This window comes from Vanellus vanellus (assembly GCF_965231255.1).
Source record: "Vanellus vanellus genome assembly, chromosome: 2".
Lineage (NCBI taxonomy): Eukaryota > Metazoa > Chordata > Aves > Charadriiformes > Charadriidae > Vanellus > Vanellus vanellus.
The window spans coordinates 157,125,266-157,141,527 of record NC_138906.1 but is presented as its reverse complement, the minus strand read 5'-3'; the positions used below and the strand labels follow the sequence as shown (position 1 = coordinate 157,141,527).

General features: G+C 45.6%; 1 protein-coding gene across 1 annotated transcript; it reads right to left on the bottom strand.

Moving 5' to 3' along the window:
• Positions 1-3,892: 3,892 nt before the first annotated feature.
• On the bottom strand, positions 3,893-13,290 carry ZHX2 (zinc fingers and homeoboxes 2). Its single transcript, XM_082479442.1, has 2 exons — positions 10,581-13,290; positions 3,893-5,205 (listed from the first exon to the last, which is right to left on the bottom strand). The coding sequence occupies exon 1, from the start codon at positions 13,081-13,083 to the stop codon at positions 10,585-10,587; it is 2,499 nt and encodes an 832-aa protein (XP_082335568.1). The 5' UTR covers positions 13,084-13,290; the 3' UTR covers positions 3,893-5,205; positions 10,581-10,584.
• Positions 13,291-16,262: the final 2,972 nt, after the last annotated feature.

Below are 16,262 nucleotides of genomic sequence, written 5' to 3'. Positions count from 1 at the left end.
GCTGCGTTGGGGAGGAGGGATGTCCCAGCGGGATTCTGCGGGATGCAGGTCCCTGAGGAGCCCCATTCCCGGCTCACTCTGTTCTGCCCTTGTGTCTGTGTCTGTTGGAAAGGGAAAGGCTTTGGGTGAAAGAATAAGAAATGGCAATGAAACGGCAATGATTTGATACAAATATAAACTGAAGCTTCCTTGCTGAGGAGTCAAGACTCCAGCTCTCACCTTTAGCACGTTTATGCTGCTGTCTTGTGAATAACTACATCCATCTCCCAGTTTCTCTGTCCGTAAACTCGGGTTAATGGTATTATTCCTTTAACTATCTTATAGATGTGTTGCAAAAACAATGATTTTTTTTTTTAGATTAAGATTGCCGCACAGAAATTTTACATGATATATTGTGCAGGGATGGTTAGACTTTTAAGAAAGAGGAAAAAGAAGAGCAAGGAGAGGGTGAGTTTGTGTACTGAAGAAGCTTAATAGATGTTCCATTTGGCTGTGTGCTTTTCACAGTACACTTAAATTATGAGAATTGTAATATAATTAGAACGACCATTTTGGAGCATCAGGTATGATGGAAATAAGAAAACAATGGAAAAACCCTGCTTTTGCTTACTGTGCTCAAGATGTGTGCTGCGTGATTAGGTCTGACAATTATCCGGTCACTCAGCTCTTACCTCCATCCTTGCTAGAGCTTGCTATAATCTGATTGGGATATGGTTCAACTGCGTAACACTTGGGTTTTATGCTGCTTTTTCATTCCTTTGCTGCGTATCTCGCATTCTCTTGCTCTCAATACATTCCCTTTTCCTACTGTACTATGAGTATTTTCCGAATTATGCTTAAGAGCCACAGGCCCCATTCATAACTGCTTTCCATTAGTCACTGATCACATGAGCGCAGAAGTCCTCCCTTTCGCTGAGCTAAATGGTCTCAGGTCTTTTTCCTCAGGACATGATTAAAAAAGTTCCTTTCCATCACTGGTGGGCTCTTTTCTTGCCATTAGGATGCCAAACAGATTTCCTACAATGTTGCCTTATGCGTCTCGAAATTAATTTTTACCCTTTCTGTAAGGGGAATATGTAATACGATTTCAGAATGTGTCTTTTTGCTGCCTAACAATATCTGAGGGTTAGAAGAAGATGATAGCGAAAGTTTCAGTGGTTAAATTTCTGCTAATGGTGACTATAATGCATAAATATTACTTATCTTGGTTGCCGGTTTACCTGTATATTTCGCTAGATTTTAAGTTATCACCACATAATTATCATTATGCTCATAATCACTGAGATTTCTTGTGTAATTCCGCACCTCCTGCCCCAGCCTGTGATGGTCCCCATGGTGCTGGGACACCCCTTCTTCTGAGAGTGATCCCCGCGACTGCTAGCTTCACCCTGCAGACACAGACTACTTGCACCACTCACTGGCTGACTTACCAAGTGATGCATTAGATGAAATTCCCAAAAGTCAACAAAGTCAACATCAGAGATTTGAGGTTAGAAAGGGTGCAACTGCAGTGATGTGGCTGAAAAGAGCTTTTTTTTCTTAAAAAAAAAAAAAAAAAAAAAAAAGTTAGTGAAAAACAAATCATTTGGACTGCAGAGAGGTTCGTATATGCTGAAGTTTCTGCTCCGAAATGTCCCAAGGCCAGGTCGGATGGGGCTTTGAGCAACTTGATCTCATGAAAGATGTCCCTCCCTATGTCAGGGGGGTTGGATGAGATGATCTTTGAAGGTTCCTTCCAGCCTAAAACAGTGTGTGATGCTGTTATTCTCTGTTGTCTGAGTGGTCCCTCACCATGATCACATTTAACAAGACTTCTGTCTGACCAGCCCTAACCTGTAGTGGTGTTACCACACACTTGGAGTCCCCATCTCTCTGACGGCAGTGAGGAGCCAACGGCAGCTCATTTTCTGAGCCGCAGGTCCCTTCCCAGCATCTGATGAACGAGGCAGCAGGAGTAATGTGTGTATATAATGAAAACCCACCGTCTTGTCAGCATACAAGCAGACTAAATTAAGAAAGAAGAGGTCACCTAATTCAAAAGTCATTCCTGGCTGCCGAATGATGCATATTTTTCTACAAACCACATTAAAAAAGAAGTGTTGCACAAGTGCAAAAAATCTGATTTTTTGTTTTTTTAATATATTTTTGTGTTAACTACATTTCTTCTGATTAGAACATTTCAAGAGACTTAGGTTGAAACACATTGTGAAGGATGCCAATCAGTGCCTGAGCACCAGGGGCTGCTGGTCCTGGGGGGGCTCCTGCCCAGGCAAGGCTGTCCCACGCCATCTCCTCGCCACGGTGCCATGGCCAGGCTCCTGCCCTGGGGAGGCAAGGCCGTGCGGGAGGAACCGCCGTGTGCAACCAAACCCCACGGCCAAGGCCGTCCCTAATGGCCACAGCGTACAAACAATGTCCCGATTGTGCTGTGCCACTTGGACTCTCCTAGAAACGCAGTCACTGCGTCGGTATTAATTAAAAACAAAGCCTGTTTGCAATGCCCAGCTTGTGAACCCATTCCAGCAGCCACACTGAAGCAATCTTTGTGGGGACCTGGGTTAATTTAAGCCCAAAAATACAAGGGGCTGCTGGATCGGCTTTCCCTGATGAAACCCGGTGTGTGATGGTTCTGTATCACACCACAACCCGCCTGCACAAACCCACCTGGCACTGCCGGGGCCGGCAAAGGCTGTGCCAGTCTTTTGCAAGCCCGTTTGTTTGCTGTGGCAGAGCTTCGGCTTTATAATCTGTGCGACCACAGACTCCAGGGCTGCCGCTATTGTTTTATTTGAATTGCAGAGATCTTAAAGTGCCCTGGTCCCAGCCCCTAATCCCACCGTGTCTCGGGTGGTGCGAATACAGAAGACCCAGGTGGGTCTTGTTCTTGCCAAACCTCCTGCAGAGCTCCCCAGGAGCTGCTGGTTAAGCAAAGTAGGTCAGTGCTCCAGACATGCAGACGTATGCGCACATCAGACAGGAGAGACACAAACCGGAATATTAAGCCGCCAAGTGGCTGTTAAAAACTGTGCACAAGGGCAATTAAAATATTAGCATCCTTTCATGTAAGCAAAGCAGACAGAAGTGGCAATTAGTTTCAGTTACAACTCCGGAATCCTGGTGGAGCATCCTCGGAGGCCTTTTCTTTTTGGCCACCTGACGTTTGCATCCATTGATCTGACAACCTGCGCGGCGGGTATGGACATGACTGTGCGGGCACCCGCCTCCACGCGCGCGGGAGAGCGATGCACAGCGCCACGTGTGATGGGACACGTGTGCACATGCTGCCCGGCTGCCTTTGCCCACAGAAGAGCCAAGGTTGCTTCCCCATCTCCTGCCGTTGGGCCGTGCCAAGCAAATGCAGCAAGCCCAAGCGCTGCCCCATCCCTTCACTCCTCTTCGGCAATGCACTAGGCAACTTCAGTGTAAGGAAAGTCGCCAAGCGCTCGCCACCGCCTACTGCAAACCTCCCTCAACACTTAAATGTTGTGCTGATGATTAACAAAAATAATTCCATATGGGTGAGTCACAGGGATGGTTTCATTCATTCATTCATTCAGGTTGTGATTGCAACCAAAATAAAGGTGCCTCCTAAATCCCCATTCCCAGGCACTATCCGATCCCCTTGTGCAGGGAAGAGCCATCTAACACCGGGGAAATAAACACCAGTAGTTCACTGAGTTCACTTTAATCTGGTTAGGGTTTCCAAGCTGATTACTGCAAAACCAGTTAAAGCCCTAATCACAGTTCTAAAGACACTGAGCTCTTGTGCACCAAGGAGAGCTGGTGCAGGCTGAGTTTGGGTTTTAAATGGAATAAAATAATAATGATAATAATAATAATAATAATAATAATAATAATAATAATAATAAAAAGAGACGAGAAGAAGTTTACCAAAATGTTTAGCCTTTGTTTTATTGAGTTACAACAAATGAGCAACAAGTTAGAAAAGTTGGATTTATTCAAACTCCCTAGCATTGTATTTGTGCAGCGTACTGAAAGGTGGGTAAGTTTTCCGAACCCAGCTCGTCAGAGGAACGCACCGGATGGCTCTCGCACCCGCTTGTCTACACCCCCACGCTCCCACTCTCCCTCCTTCTCCTCCCACGTGCACGGACAGACACCCCCACGCAAATCCAAATTAGCAGTATTTGAAAAAAAGTGCACTCGGGAACCTAGGATTGATCTAAGAATTTAGTGGCAAGGGTTAATCAGAAATTTCTGTTGTGCACTACAACATCTAAAGCTGGAGGGCAGACTGTTGGTTATGATGTCCATTGGTGTACCAGCTGAAGAAACACAAACAAGTTCGGATTATGAAGCATCTTAATTTCTTCTCTCCAACCCCTCTAGGGGTTGTACTGCATGTTTAAACAAAAAGTGCTAAAAAAAAAAAACCAAAACAAAACCAACCAACAACAAAGAAAAGGCGTTTCTGCCAGATCTTCAGAGACCCACAGCTGGGGCTGATTCATGAAAAGTGAAGTACAGGAGCTGGAGAAGACTTGCCTTGTAGAAGCACGGAAAAGCAGAGAATTAAATACTTCAACCAGTAGCAGGTGGCCATAAAACAAAACAGAAAAGGCAACAAGAAAAAAACCAAACAAACCCAACCACTCCAGAATGACCCTCTCCAACCCCATAATGCATTTTAAGTGGGCTGAAATGTAAACTGGGGTGGGGATCTGGGCTCAGATGTTGATCTGCACCAACAAGACTCCAAAACATTGCAAATTTGTCTTAAAATGCTTCAGAAAAATTCTCCTCTCCCTCCCCCACAAAAGTCACTTCCCTCCCCCAAACCAACACCCAAATTTTGCAATGGCATTATATGCAAGAATAACTTGCACCTATTAAAAAGTTAACAAAATTTCCACGTCGTACAAATCTGCTCCAGCAGAGGAAGAGGCTGGGCAGGAAAGTGGGTGGGAGAGAAGCTAAGGAGAAACCTATGTACAAGGACCCTTTTTTCTTTCTTTCTTTCTTCCTTCCTTTCTTTTCTTTTTAAACGCAGTAGTAGGACTTTGGCACTATAAACGATCCCATGATGACTCTCCACAAGAGTATTTCTTGCTGTGCCTCCACAAGCGTGGTTTGAGACTTGGAGTCACAACACGCTATCTCACCCCAGGCAGGAAAATAGTTTTCTTCTATTTTCAGACAGCATTTCCCCTTCAACGTCAGGACAGTGCAGCTTGAGGGGTACCCCTGCAAAAATTATAAAAGCAGCATATTATTTTTGAAGGCACTGTGAACAACTATTTAAGCTGTCAACTAACACGGCATCCAGTTTACATCTCTGCACACGCCATAGCACTGTATTTTGTACTAACCATAGCCTAAAGCCTATCCCTATCGCCGCCCAAGGCTGCAGTAGGGTGCTGGATTTTTGTTGTACATAACACCCAGCTAACAGCCCCCTACAGACTTCTAACAGCGACATACAGCCCAGCCTCGACACTGCTGATCCCTCATTACTATACACCTCAGGTAGATCCTCACACTGACTCAAAGACGATGTGCACATGGGTTGTGGGCAGCTACTTTATGACCACAGGACGCTAAAAGCAAGAAGACTTCAGGTCTTTCTTCTCTGGTAAATCCTCTCATTAAATACTTTTTTATTATTATTATTATTTTAGAAATAATTATACAAACTGCAAGACAACGGAAAAAAACTGCATGTGCCCGTGCTCTGCAGAGCAGCTCCCTGGCTCTGCTATGACTCCTGCACCTACATAAAGGCTGCACCATGGACCAGATTTTAAAAAATAATCCCCCCAAACCCAACCTTCAAATACTCACCCACCTACAAATATCCCCAGTTCCCAGCACAGAGCAAGGGCTCTGTGACAAGAACTACTTTAGCATGTTTTTCCCCATTAAGACGTACACGTGCAAGTGCAAGCAGCTGCTTGGGCTGGAGCTGCACGCAGCAGTATGAGGCAGCTTTCCTGCACCATCCTCTTCACCCATCCTGCACTAGTGCTTACCCAAACCTGAGCTAACCCGTTATTTCACACCTTTTATGAATGTTGCTACCACATCTGTTATTTCCCACAAAAGCAGCGAGCTCTGCCTGGTACCTGCAATGCAGAAAGCAATGCAGTCCAGCCCAGCAAAAGGGCATGGGCTTGCACCACCACCAAAGGTGAAAGTCCTCCCCATCCTTGTGCCCTTTCCTCAAACAGCCCCCTGCTCCTCTTAACTCACTGGAAAATTTTAATTGCTGCGTTGGGTTTTGCTTCCCCCTCTGAAGCCCTTCATTGCGTTACAGCTTGGGTCTCCGACATGCCTGACTGGTTTCAGGGGAAATGGCAAGCCCTCCATACTTAGGCCTCATTCCCTGAAATGTTTTAGGCTGACCTGAGTTCTGCAAAAGCCACTGGTCAATCCAACGCTGCCTTCAGGGTGGCGCCTCGGAGCCCAACACCAGTACTGGGCACTATAGCTAGCTTTAGGGATGAAACCCTAAACCCCAAGAAAAATAGGGACTTGGACAGAAAGGGGGAGAAACCCCAATGCTGTTCACTTTTACCAGTTTCAGACACTGAGGAATGCACTGGGCCACCAGCAACCAAGTGATCTTAGCTCCCGCAGTGGTGCAAAAGGGGTTGGAGGCACCAAGAGGAATCAGACCACCTCTAACGCCCAGTACAATGCAGATAGCAGAAGCAAGGGGTGACTTCCTTCGGCCTCCTCTTTTTTTTTTTTTTTTTTTTTTTTTTTTTCCCTCTGGTGTGCAGCTCCCAGACATGGTTTTCCTTTGGCACATCTCGTCAGAGCAGTGGTCACACCCATCAAGAGCCAGGGCACTCATCTTCTGGAGTGTCCATCTACCTTGCTCCCACCATGAGCCACGGACTTTGGTGCCTACATCTTGCAGGGTTTGGTCTTAAAATGGGGGTCATGAGATAACTCTGAAAAAAAAAAAAAGTTTACAGCAGAGAAGGTGGTGGTGGGGAAAAAATATCCTCATGCTTCTGAGAAAAAAAAAATAAAAGCTCTGGGCTGAGGAAATACTGATCTTGGGAAAACCCCATGGAGAGACAATGCTGTGAAGAAAGCCAGGCGTAGCTGCCAACCACTCTGGCACGCTCTGGTCCCGTTCTCATGTCTGAGCTGCAGTTTGCTGTATTTAATTTAGGACCAGTTTCCATTTGTCAGGCTTGTGCAAATGGGGACAAACAGACCTAATTTTGACCTGTGCTGTCGGAAGGCAGGAATATCTCTACTGATGGGAAGGGAACTAAAGAACTCTCTTGATAGAGCAGTTAGGCCTCGTTACAAGAGGGATGCGAGGCTTCATTATGCAGCATCCAGAGCATTTTCAGTGATGGCTGAAACACTCCACCACTCCAGCAACCACTCCACAGCTTGAGACCCTACAGGGACAGGTCTCCTAGCCTCACTGCTCAAGAAACCTGACTTGCTCTGCAGAATAAATCCAATTTTGTCAAGAGCTTCAGATACGGACTTGGTAACAGAGCTTTTTCTTAGTCCAGGGATGGCATTTCAGAGCCAGGCGTAAATCCTGTTCTCGTCGAGGCCGGGCACTTGTGAAACTCCCATTAACTGCAGCAGCAGCAGAATCTGCTGAACACGGATTGGTTTTGAAAAACTCAGTTTTCTAAGGCATACAGTCTGTCTAGGCTGCAACACAAATACTCCCTAATAGTTTCAGAAACTCCTAAAGCTACACACCGGAGCAGAGAGTGACCAAGATGGTCAAGAAGAGCTCAGGTTTTACAGACGCCGCACACACATTCAGCGAACAACAGGAGTATAGAGATCAATCACCCCAAAACGTTCACTTTAAACTATGTACATCTAGCTGAGAAAATAGCAACACCACGACGACCAAAGGAACACGTTTCTGCCTGATTTAGGGTTCAGCAGTGAAAGCTTCACATAATGGCTGTGGCTGTGTGAGACTCAAGAGGAGGAGAAATCCCTTGTCAGCTCTCCAGTCTACCTCTTATGTGCAGCCAGGACAGCGACACAACCCCGAGGGCTACAATGTTAGGAAAAATCAGATTTTTATAAGACAACAGGCAGAAACAAGCTCTCTGTCAGGTCTTACACGGTCTTTGCTTTTGAGTCATACCCTGGATGTCACCTAAGATAATGCCTTGTTAATTTAACTCCAAAGTTTTAGTTAAAAATTATAAAAGATAGGCTTCCCAAAGATAAGAGTGAAAGCTCATCCTGAAGGAAAAAGGAGCCAGTAGCTGGGATTTTTCCATGGGTCCCATCAGTGTGGGGCATAAAGCTTCTAGCTTTTGTGTCACAATGCCTGTGACGATGCCTCCATGCAGGCACCTGAGAGCAGGCACTTACGTTTCTGGGCTGACTTACAGGGAGAATAAAGGAAAATGAAAGAGAAAGACTTTGGGCTTTTGTCAAGTCCCCAAGCCAACATGCTGAGAAACGGGCAAAGAGCAGAGGACAAAATGGTTCTCTGATCTTACTGCATGGTCTTCACAGCAGAAGCCCTGCTCCAGTGCACCTCTCCTCAGTAAGTGCATTTTACAACCAGCCACTAGAAAGCTCCTCATCAAAAAGATAACCCAGCAGAAGTTTAACTGAGATCAAAGTTCTTACTAAAATTCTTCTCTGATACCACAGCCCTGGAGCTTTATGGTCAGTATCTGTGCCGGGGCACAAAGGCAGGAGGTTCACCCCAACATACCCTACGCTACTCACAAGCACAAAAATGCAGGCACCAAGCCTACGCTGCTGGAAGAGGGTTGTTGCAGAGCTTGGGTTCACAGTACAACAGGTTTGTAACAGTGGTTTTGGGCAACCCTTCATCCCTCTCCTGCCCTCCTCCCCATTCCCTCTCCTAACCCCTGGTCTGCTCCCTCTCCTCAGTACGAACGTTTATAGCTGGAAGGGGGGAAATGATCTGGAATAACAACCCTGAAAAAAAAAGTATCCCACAATGCATTTATTCATCAGGTATTTGATTTTAAAAGGCAGATCAGATCCTGGCTCTCCTTTCTTATGTGGCTGCACAGCAGTGGCACCTCAGCATGCCTCCGGCTGATGTGCCCGTGTCCTTCCTCCTTTAATCTCTGCCTCTGCCACACAGGTAGCGCAGCCTGCTCCTCACATCCTTAATTATCAACTTCTGCAAGCATAACCCAGGACAGTGCCTTGCACTGCATTCTGGAGCTTTAAGATACTTTGCAATAACATTCCTCAAAATTAGCCGACACAATTCATAGTTCAAAATAAAACCACTGCAGGGTTTGCCTTTTCAACTCAGAGAAAACGTCCAGAAGACTTTTGGACAAGTATTGCACAAGGAGAAAGTGGTGGGCTCTGGGCTAGCCAGCAGGGTTTGCTATGGAAAACTGCACCCCTGCAACAAATAGTAGTTCAATTCAAGTACTGCCAGCTGCAATAGTAAGTCTCCACTGCAAGCGTGGAGGGACTTTTTTTTAGTCCTGGCTTTTGTATTTCCTTTATTTATTTATAATTTTTATATTTTTTTAAAGAAATGCTGAAGTATATCATACTTATTAAACACCAGAAAACTACTGACTCTTTCTAAAATAGGCGTTCGCTCACTGTGGTGGTTAATGCAGGGTGCTGAGCTTTCTGTGGGATAAATTCTAGCTTAAGGAGACTTGTTTGGGAGAGACAGACTCTGTTACACTGAGCACAAAATGTTACAGGCTCCAGTGAACTCAAGAAATGCAAGTCAAGAAACGCTGACGGTGCTTGCTCCAGATTTATACCTGTGCAACTGTGATCAGAAACAGGCTTCAGCTCTCCATCATGTCCTTTCTCATTGTGAAAGATCATATAAAACCCCCTTAAATAAAGGCTCTGCAGCTTGCTTTTAAATTCAAGATCCTCTGAAGAAGAGCTGCTAAAACACCCACAACAGCCTAGTCTGGGGCATTTCCTAAGCCTCTCGAGTGAGCAAGCAGAACAAAGCGAGGCTGGAGACTGTTCTCACCTGCAAGAGGAAGAGAGCACATTTGCATAAGCCACTTCAGTCCCCACAGAATTTTTTTTTTTTTTTTTCCTCCTCTTGTTGCTGCATAAAGAGGCACCTCTGTCCTGGGCCCTTCCCCCAGTGACCTTTTATTCGGAACAGGGCAGGATGCTGCAACGGAAGGACCCAAGGTGCAAAAACAGGCACAGCCTGTATTCACAGGAGATGAATGATCTGTTAGAAAGGGGGATATTAGTAACTAGTGTTACTATTTCATCGCGTGGCTCGGCTGGTGTGTTTTCCATCAAGTGCTGCAGAGGTTACATAGGTGTTTAAAGGCAGAAAGTTTAATCACTTATTGCCAAAAAAAAGAACAACAGCAAAAATTCTCCCTTATCCAGGACTTGACCCACAAGCAGACAAGAAACAAAGCGAACAGCACTAACCCCTCCCCTACCATGCAGTTGCTTTCATTTACAAGTAGGATGGGTCTCCCTTTTGTTCAGGCATCCAGCAGGCACAAGGATCCAGCACGGATGGGCTCCAGGGGTTTACACTGAGGAGGGGCTACTGGATGCTGGAAGCACACCCAGACAGAGGCAGGCTCAGAGAAACAGGGCACCATCAGCATTACCTGTCTATACGTGGGAATTGTCTCCAGATATACTTTCAGAGTCAAAGTCCGCCAGCTCTGCCTGGCCTTCAGGTGCCGTTTGGCTCCAGCTGTCTGTACAGTCTGATGCAGCGTCATCCTCACCCACCGTCACCTCCACCCAGTTGACCTCCGCTGGCTCCTCGTTCTCCTCACTGCCGTGGCCATCGTGGCTGTTGCACTCCAACCTGTCCGTACCCTCCGCCTGATTCCCCAACAAAGAGTCTTTCAGTGGTTCGCAGTCTCTTTTTGCTCTCACCACTGGTTTCCCCCCATTCTCTTCATTCAGTTTTTTATGCTCCTGGTAATGCTGCCGAGACACCTCATTACCGTTCTTTGGATTCTCAATGTGTTTTGATCCCTTTTTCTGGCTTTGCTCGTTATGACCATCAACAACATACTGCTGCTGGTACTGGTCAATCCATTTAAGTGACCCTGTTCTTAGCGAAGACCGGTTTTCCTTGAACCAGCGAACTATTTCAGTTCTTGTGAGCCCAGTCTGAGATGCTAACTGGTCATACTCCTGGGGTGATGGCCACTGGGTCCTTGCAAACGTGCTTTTCAGTAGATGAATCTGCTCTTGAGTTTTCTTAAACGTGGTGGAGGATCCAGATAAAGCACCGGGGAGCTGAGAGCTACTCAGCAGTTCTGCCTGGCTTATTGCACCGTTGGGAGTTCCTTGTTCTTTAATTTTTCTGTATGATCCCATGGAGTCCAAGACGGCTTGCTCCATGCTGTCCCTTATCTTTCTCCGCTCAGAGAACCATGAATCTATCTCCCTCCTACTCAGCTTAGTCTCCACTCGAAGCCTGTCCAATTCTCCTTGAGTAGGAAAAGAACATCTTAGGAAACTCTCCTCAAGGGCCCTAAGTTGCTCTTGGGTTTTCTCTTTGAATCTCTGGGGAGTAAAATCTGTGTATGGGTGAAATGAACGGCCATGTCGACCAGCTGAAGGTGCTATTTGATCTTTCCCTAACGCATCGCCAGGGACGTGCACAATGCCCCTTTGACTTCTGTATCTGTGGTCGCTGAACCACTTCTTGATCTCACTCCTGGAGAGACCTGTTGCCTCTATCAGCCGGTAGACTTCTGCATCATCAGGAAACTGGCTTGCCATGAAACTGGCCTTCAGCTCTGCTATCTGCTCCTTTGTCTTTTTTCGCTCACTGGCTGGCGTCAGTGGTACAGCAGTCAACTTGGCAGGAATCTCAGGCACCTGAACTACATGAGGACGCTTGGCCTCTGGGGCACTTGATAAGGTCTGTATTGTCCTCTTTTGCCCCTGGTTTGGGGTAACAGCAAGCGTAATTGGTGAACAGGAAACAGTTGAACCATTTGACACAGGAGTCAAAACCAAACCAGTCTGGCCCAGTATCTGACAAGGCAAAGCTGTCTGGATGATAGGCTGGGGCATTTTTGCAGTTGCCAAAGGAGCTGGTAGGACGGTGATGGTCTGGGGAACTGCCTGGATAGTACCGTTGAACATCTTCTTTCTTGCCTCCTCCACTTCTTCAGGAGACCAACTTATACCATGCTTCAAACGTTGCGTAGCAAACCAGATTCGGATTTGTTCTTCTGGATGTTTTGATGCTGCTGTCAACCACGACAACTCTGCTTGCGTTGGGTAAGGAAATTTATTAAAGGAGTTGATCATGGTTGCATTAGTGTCCAGTGCAGAGTTGTATTTGGTACTGTTCAGAGGTACCGGGACCTTGGGGACAAGGTTAATATTTGGTGGCAGCTGTACAGAGGGCATAACATGGGCTAACACATCATGGAGAAGGTCTCCATTTATACAAGCAATAGCTTCAGTGGCTTCAGTTATGATGCGGGGTAGTGCGCCATCCACATGGTTTTCTGTAACTCCCTCTTCTGGCTTTTTGGGACCCTTCTTGGTTTCCCCTTTAGGCTTTCCCAGTTTCATCATTGGTGTTTTACTCGCATTAATTCCCCCATGAAGTGAATCATCACACTCTGCATTTTCTAGCCCACCACTTGTGACAGTAACATCATTAGTGGTGGTCTCAATTGACTGCTCTAGAACAGTCTGATTATTGCGTTTAATTAATTTCAGTTTAAAGTTAGTCTCTCCCGGGTGGTATTTTGTGTTGTGGTCAGATAAAGAATCGTATTTTTTGGTTGTGAAATTGCATTCAGCACAGACATACAGGGGGTTGAGAATGACATTTGGATGCTGAGTGTCAACATGCTCCGTAAATTCATTTAAGTTTTGTGTTGAGTAAGGGCAGTATTTACACTCATAACCACCCTGAGGTTTCTTAGACTGATTTTCAGCTGGGGGCTTTGCCTCAACCACTTCGCAGTCTTTGACTGAGCTTTCTGAAGGCAAATTTTTTTTAGACTCCTGATGTGATATGCCAGCCCCCTTCTCTTTAGGAGCCTCTACACCCTCAGTGCCTTCCTGCTCCATGACTTCAGAAGTTCGTACCATACAGGGAGTTGTTGACTTTCTTTTGCTAGCCATGGCAGCTGCTGGCAGCAGGCTCTTGTCCCAAATGATGACTTTTTCAGACAGGGTGAGCAATCAACTCAATAGATCTTGCAAACGGCTCCAACCTTCCTCGACTATTTTATTCTGTTGTGTTTAATGAAGAATTTCCGCCCTGGCTGTGACCATCAGCTCTGCCAGCTGCGTGACACCTGTGAAACAAAGCACACATCGTTAGGCACTGATCTATAAAACACAGATTTACCTGAAAGCCACAGCTCAAGATATGTACATTTACAAGACCGTTTTGGACAACGCTGAACAAGAGCATCGCCATCAACTTAAAAAGTAAAAATCTCCCCACAAAGAACAAAAGCAGTGGATAATTCCCAGTGAAGCACACCACAGGTAGAAAAAGGCTTTGAAACAAATAAAATGAACAGACAGGGGATTTTAGTCTCTGCTACACTCAACGCATTTAGCTAGAAAAGAAAGAAGATACTGCTATAAATACTGCATCTTTTTATACAAGCTGCAGTTTCTATTAATTATTATTTTGAAGCCTGCAGATTTGAAATTGACTGCAATTTATATTAAACTTAATTACTTCCCACTGTCACTTACCTTGTAAATATGCCTACTAAATGATTGTGGTTACTAATGATGGGTGATTTCTAAATAAAGCTATAGGGCCTGCCTTGGTTGTAAAAGTAAAGGCAGAAAGAAGAGTTAATGCAAATCAACACATTCAAAGGTCTGGGTATTGACAAGAGGTGGGTTCAAAGAAACTGCAGCAGATCTATGGAGGCCTATTAAGTCTTTTCTGGAACAAAAGTTTCTTTAAACCACCACTTTTCACTCAATATTGACAGAGGTAGCTAGCAAAGGTCACAGAAGCCCTTAGATACCTTTTCAAACAGGGTCCCTTCCTCTAACCCTGGTGATATTGTCATCAAGCCCTGATTTGTGCACTTCACTCCCTACAGAATTAAAAAAAAAAAGAATCCATTTTTAAGCATGATTCATACGCTGAAACATTTGGAAGTTCCCAAATATAAGAATACTGTAAAACATGTTTTTAAAAGGATCTGAGGTCAACATCAGAACAACTACAAAGAAGATCTACACCAGCTGTTTCAGGATCTACCCACACTTATCACGAGTGGGTGCAGGGAAGGAGGGGAATTTAGTTGTCAAAACAGTTTCATTAATTGAAAAAAAAAAAAAAAGTAAAAAAAGTCACTCTCCTATTTGACAAGATCCCTTTTCTAACCAATCCTTGACTCCAATTTGCTACTCCTCTTGATCAGATAGGCTCTGGATTCATAATACTTCCAGTCCTGATGGAAAACTCATCTTACAATCAAGAAGTCCTTGGGATGGGGTGGGGGAGGCCCTGGGATTCACAAACTGGAGGAGGATGGAAAGTGGAGATTTGCGGAGTGGGAGAATCTGAACTAGAGATGTGCTGGCCCATTGGCGGGGTGTGTGTGTGGGGTGGACTAGATGATCTTTAAAAGTTCCTTCCAGCCCAATCCATTCTGTAATTCTATGATCTCATGTCTAACCAAATGCAGATATTCTCATTGTGAAGCCTGTAAATAATAAGCTGCCTCCAGTACCCAGCAGACGTGAAGATCAAATGAGAAAAATCCCACTGCAGTTGGATCTGGACACATCCATCATCACTGGACAGTTTATGACCACCTCAGTGCTGTCCCTGAACCTGCTCCTCTCCCTTGTGCATTAGCATGAGAGCCAGTCACTGTAAAAGCAACCGCTAACTTCTCAGTTCTGTTTGCAGCTCATGAATACTTTGCAGGTCTCTAGAGCATATTTCTGCTACTGTGCCCGTCACAGATGATACCACTCCTGTATATGTGGAAACTCAAAATGATACACTGCCAGAGGAAGCAGGTCCAGCTGGGGATAAGAGCAGGGATAGCAGCTTCCAGCTCAAAACCCAGCATGATGCAATTCTCCATACACAAAGCACTTCATACGCGAATTCTCCATAAAGCACCTTTGCAGATAAAGTGCTTGCAAAATGCAAGCTGTGAAACACTAAATGCGCACCATGGAGAAGGTGCTGTGCAGAGATACTACTTGTTGTACTGCAGATGCCCCAGCACAACCACACAGTGCTCCGCCTTCACAGCCACCACTGCCTCTGTACCTACCAGCCCTGACAGAGATCGGGGATGCTCCTGCATGCTCACTCCAATTCAATGGAGCACTGGAGCATCTGGTTGACTTTCAAGGGTGCACTTAACCTCTGGATGCTTCTCTGGAAAATGGAGCACCTTTGCTCAGCTCCATGAAACAGGCTGCCCTCAGGCTTATGGCTCTGCCTCTATCAGGATGACACAGTGCCATTTCCCTCTAACCTGGGATCACCAACGTCGTCATCGTCATTCCCCAAAGCATTAGCACCTCTGAGCCAACCTCTCCTCTTCTGTTTCTGTTTTTCCTTCTCCCTTATAACAACAAACAAGCAGATGAACAATGGAAGAAACGATGTCTGGTCTTCAAATTTGTGCTGACTGACCTTTAAACTGGATTACACTGAATATTCTCTATTATTTCCACATATTCCTTCAAAATTCCCTTCTACTTCCCCACATAATCTCCTACAGATTATTTTGGCCGTGATCTGTGGCTTTCTGCGTCCTGCTGCAGATGGGATCAGAAGCTAGAGACAAGCACGCAACTGTCCAAAAGCCCATCTTCCCAGCCACCCATTTTTAATGATGCTTGTAGAAAATTAATTATCTTTGAAGCTTCTTCCTTTGTACCCAATTTGGCTGAAACAGGCCAAAAGTTGAGAGGAAGGGACAGAATGGGCTCTGTAAGCCTGGCCACTGCTGGAAACAGGGTGAAGGTGATTGGGTCACCTCACCCTGCCCTGCAGATCCCACCATGCTCATGACGCTGACTTTCACAGATGAAGGAAGGGAGGCACCAGGCAGTGCCCTGGGACAGAGTAGAGGAGATAAGGATGGAGCTATGGCTCCCAGGATGCTCCTCTGCAGTTTGCTCTCCCTCTCAGGCCACACAGCTGCACCTAATGGTCTGCTCCTTTTCTGATGTATGACCTTCTGCAAAATTCATGTGGCAACATCAGCAAAAAGAAGAAGATTCAAAAGACATCAAAGACAGAGCGAGGCTTATTTATATTTCACTGAATATCCCACCCCCACAAAGGAAGAAAGAGA